The 4,797-nt window shown below is 41.0% G+C and overlaps 1 protein-coding gene and 1 non-coding gene across 2 annotated transcripts; both read left to right on the forward strand.

The window, feature by feature from the left end:
• The first annotated feature begins 2,750 nt into the window (after positions 1–2,750).
• On the forward strand, positions 2,751–2,830 carry LOC139365347 (small nucleolar RNA SNORD53/SNORD92). Its single transcript, XR_011626634.1, has one exon. It is a non-coding gene; the product is annotated as a small nucleolar RNA SNORD53/SNORD92 (small nucleolar RNA).
• Positions 2,831–2,896: 66 nt separating this feature from the next.
• LOC139364638 (large ribosomal subunit protein eL19-like) lies at positions 2,897–4,510 on the forward strand. The gene is made up of 5 exons (XM_071101553.1): positions 2,897–3,035; positions 3,203–3,325; positions 3,491–3,611; positions 4,011–4,121; positions 4,306–4,510. Exons 1-5 carry the CDS (start codon positions 2,930–2,932, stop codon positions 4,430–4,432), a joined length of 588 nt encoding a protein of 195 aa, XP_070957654.1. The 5' UTR covers positions 2,897–2,929; the 3' UTR covers positions 4,433–4,510.
• The last annotated feature ends 287 nt before the right edge of the window (positions 4,511–4,797 follow it).

Here is a 4,797-nt window from a genome sequence, read left to right on the forward strand (position 1 = left end):
CTCAATCTCTTCATTCAAAGACTCAATAATGGACACTCTTACTGACAGTTGTGGCTGCTTTGCGTGATGTATTGTTGTCTCTACCTTCTTGTCCTTTGTGCTGTTTTCTGTGCCCAATAATGTTTGTACTATGTTTTGTGCTGCTACCATGCTGTGTTATGTGTTTCTGGCTTGCTATGTTGTCTTAGGTCTCTCTTTATTTTTTATTATTTTTTATTTCACCTTTATTTAACCAGGTAGGTTAGTTGAGAACAAGTTCTCATTTGCAACTGCGACCTGGCCAAGATAAAGCATAGCAATTCGACACATACAACAACACAGAGTTACAAAACATAGTCAATAATACAGTAGAAAAAAGAAAACAAAAAGTCTATATACAGTGAGTGCAAATTAGGTAAGATAAGGGAGTTAAGGCAATAAATAGGCCATGGTGGCGACGTAATTCCAACATAGCAATTAAACACTGGAATGGTAGATGTGCAGAAGATGAATGTGCAAGTAGAGATACTGGGGTGCAAAGGAGCGAGATAAATAAATAAATACAGTATGGGGATGAGGTAGATAGATGGGCTGTTTACATATGGGCTATGTACAGGTGCAGTGATCTGTGAGCTGCTCTGAGAGCTGGTGCTTAAAGCTAGTGAGGGAGATATGAGTCTCCAGCTTCAGTGATTTTTGCAGTTCATTCCAGTCATTGGCAGCAGAGAACTGGAAGGAAAGGCGACCAAAGTAGGAATTGGCTTTGGGGGTGACCAGTGAGATACACCTGCTGGAGCTCGTGCTACGAGTGGGTGCTGCTATGGTGACCAGTGAGCTGAGATAAGGCGGGGCTTTACCTAGCAGAGACTTGTCGCCAAACCCTCTGGCTACAGGTTATCTACGAGTATGAAGCGAGATCCAACCAACGAGAGAGTACAGGCCACAGTGGTGGGTAGTGTATGGGGCTTTGGTGACAAAACGGATGGCACTGTGATAGACTGCATCCAATTTGTTGAGTAGAGTGTTGGAGATTTTATAGATGACATCGCCGAAGTCGAGGATTTATGTAGTGTTGTCTCTCTTGGCGTGACGTGTGTTTTGTTGGCCTTCATTGTAAATATACATTTGTTCTTAACTAACTTGCCTAGTTAGTTAAATAGAGGAAATCACACAATGCATGCATGTCACACAAACTTGGCTTCAACTTTAGGGTCTCCTTCAAAGTTGTGGAAAAAGTACTCCATTGTCATACTTGTGTAAAAGTAAAGATACCTTAATAGAAAATGACTCAAGTAAAAGTCAGCTAGTAAAATACTACTTGAGTAAAAGTCTAAAAGTATCTTGTTTAAATGTACAGTGATGGGACAATTACTCAATTGCCATACTTTAGTAAAAGTACATGCTAAACATCAGATCTTTTCACATATCTTTTTCAGAGGTGATCTGATCGGTTAAAAGACCAAAAATATTGTAATTAAACAGGCAGGGAGCAGGTCTCGAACCCTCGACCTTCGAGCCCGAGGTCCGGTGCACTATCGACTGTACCGTAAAAGCATGCTCGTGCAGAAGTCGATTTTCCGCTATTATAAACCTTGGGTCCTTACAATAAAATTATTGGGCTACTTGTCTAAACTTTCCGTCTGTCAGTGTCAGTCAGCTGTCTTTGGCTTCAACATTGCTCTCTTGTGGTGGAGTAGTAAGTTGCATTTTGTATGATTTCCCCCACAATGCCGTGCGAAATCGCTCCCCACCTTTGGAATATACTATTATTCCCAGATAAGGGGAGAACATACTTTCTATACACTTTATCTTATGATTTCAGACAATATCGCTCTCTCTAACTTGTTACTTTTTTTTACACCAATTAGTATTTTAATATGAACTCTTCACATGAAAAAATATGATTTGTATTTCGTTTATTTCACAAAATAACTGGTGTATATCTAATTTTGGATTCTCCTGTAGTTTTAATGGTAGTGCCCTGTCCGTCTCGCAACCCTTCCTTTTTCTATCGCAATAGCAGCCATGAGGTAAGCATACATACTTTGTGCGAGTCTAAATTCTCATATATTAAATAAAATACGAACGTATTGCCCATTAAACGTTTCCTACGTTTCCCCTAAAGTTTACGCGACACTACCGTTCAAGTCCTTTGACATATTTTATTTTGAAAAAACGACATTTCATGTGTAAATGTGCCGCACGATGTACCAAGCCAGGGATGCCATGTTGTCAACCAATAATTCTGAGGCGAGAAATTCAGGCCTAACGTTAAACAAATGCGAGTTAAACCTCTGTAACATAGCTGAATAGATTATGATCGTTTAAAAAAAAAATCGGATTCCCTTATTGTTAGTATCAACGATATCTATGTTCCATATCTGAAAGTTGCCATTAGTAGCGTAGCTAGCAAACGTTAGCATGTCTATCAAATTTGGTGTACCACATTTTGTTAGTATTGGCCATCTATAGTAGTAATGTTAGCTACCTACACCTACCTGGACACTGGTCTCGCGATTTTGACTAATATTCCCCGTTTATATTAGCAAACGGGTTACTTGTGTCTTGTAAAATTAATTGTCAAACATGTCACTTTCTAAGAACAGAAACATAGTGGATGATATTTAGCTACACGACTAGTTAGATAACGTTACTATCCTAACGTCGAGTAACGTTAGCCCAGTTGCAACCAATGTAACGTTAATCATCAGCATCGAACTAACTTAGCAATAATAGTTAACAATCAACCCGGAGTTCTATTGGATAAATGGTTAATATGATGATTCTGAGAATGGTTTCGCAAACGATGCTGAACTGTGTGATGTCACGTTTCTCTTGGCTATCTGATTAACCCATGGTCACACTACACACATTTAAGTTATATTGTTGGCAACATACAGTTATGCGTTGAAGTGTAATGCGTTATTAAACTCTTCATCTCTAACCCAGCATGCTCAGGCTTCAAAAGAGGCTTGCCTCCAGCGTCCTGCGCTGTGGCAAGAAGAAGGTATGGCTGGACCCCAACGAGACCAATGAGATTGCTAACGCCAACTCCCGTAAGGATTCAGCCAATCTGTTTTTTTACCACGTTATTTTGGTATTGTGTGATGTAGGTAATGTAGCCTGTACATAATCTACACAGTAGGTGACTGATTATTGATTTGTAGCTGTAAATTCATCTGCCTTCTCTAACCAATATTTTCTGTCCCCCCTCCCCTCTCAGGCCAGCAGATCCGTAAACTGGTAAAGGATGGTCTTATCATCCGCAAGCCTGTCACGGTGCACTCTCGCGCCCGCTGCCGCAAGAACACGCTGGCACGTCGCAAGGGAAGGCACACAGGAATTGGTGAGTGAATGCTGTCCTACGTCTCATAACTATATCGACTAGTGATGGCGAAAGCCAATCAGGTAGTCATTTTATTTACATGACTGTTTTGTACTAAAAACAGGATACTGAATTTTGGGGTATAGTATTAATATCTCAGGCCTAACACCCTGCCCACCCTTCCAGGTAAGAGAAAGGGTACAGCCAATGCCCGTATGCCAGAGAAGCTGTCCTGGATGCGTCGCATGAGAATCCTGCGTCGTCTTCTCCGTCGCTACAGGGAATCCCATAAGATTGACAGGCACATGTAAGTTCTCCACATCCACCCTCGAGTATAAAGATTCACAAGGCAACTCCTATTGGGTCCATTTCAAGGATGTCTGTTACACATTGATTATATTGAACTAACTAACGACTAGCCTAGGCTAAACTAGCTAGTTATAATGGCTAATAAACAACCCAGGGTTATTTTGGTAAAAAAAAATGATTCCCTGAGAATGGTTTCGCAAACTTTGCTGAAATTTGTGATGTCATGTTTCTCTTGGCTATCTGATTAACCCCCGTTCAAATTCCTATTTGATTTAGGAAGGAAATTCAAATGTAGTTCATGGGTTGCTAAATTCTTCATTTTGTATTCATTGAATTGTTTAAAGCATGTACTGTAGATTGATTTGCTATTCTTGTTTTGCCCCTTTCCTTCCCGCAGGTACCACAGCCTCTACCTTAAGGTGAAGGGTAACGTGTTCAAGAACAAGCGTATCCTCATGGAGCACATCCACAAGCTGAAGGCAGACAAGGCCCGCAAGAAGCTTCTGTGGTACGTGTAAAACCAAAACTACAACTCCCATCTGCCTTAGACTTTTCTATGCCGCAATGTTTTGTAGAGTGGAGAAGGAACTGAGCTGATGAGCACTTAAAAGCAGATATTTATATGGGAATGTTTATAGCTGGTAAGATGTACATTTGGGTTCAGCATTATTTGACCACTTTTCTCTCTGCAGTGACCAGGCTGAGGCCCGTCGTTCCAAGACAAAGGAGGCCCGTAAGCGCAGAGAGGAGCGCCTGGCAGCAAAGAAAGAGGAGATCATCAAGACCCTGTCAAAGGAGGAGGAGACCACCAAGAAGTAAACAGCTTCTTGTCCCTGGCATGCACCTGCTGTACCTCACTCTGTCGAGTGCTGACAATAAAGTGTATGAAAGACACAACCCCGTCTCCTGAGTCCACTCTTACTCGATCACACCTGTAGTGTACACTAACTGACATGGTTTCATGGGTTTAACTGCCCACACAATTGATAAGTGGCATTGGGTTACTTCTATTTACAAGGATACACTATGACTTTGTGTGATTGATCTTACTGTATTTTTCCTCAGTCCAGGTGTTTTCAAAAAGCTTGTAGGAAATTGACAGAACAAAGCCATTCGATGCAAAGTATTGTGCCCTTTTTTTTTTTACCTTACATTTGCCACATGATGAGCTAAGAATCTTATTT

This window comes from Oncorhynchus clarkii, chromosome 13 (assembly GCF_045791955.1).
Source record: "Oncorhynchus clarkii lewisi isolate Uvic-CL-2024 chromosome 13, UVic_Ocla_1.0, whole genome shotgun sequence".
Taxonomy (NCBI): Eukaryota; Metazoa; Chordata; class Actinopteri; order Salmoniformes; family Salmonidae; genus Oncorhynchus; species Oncorhynchus clarkii.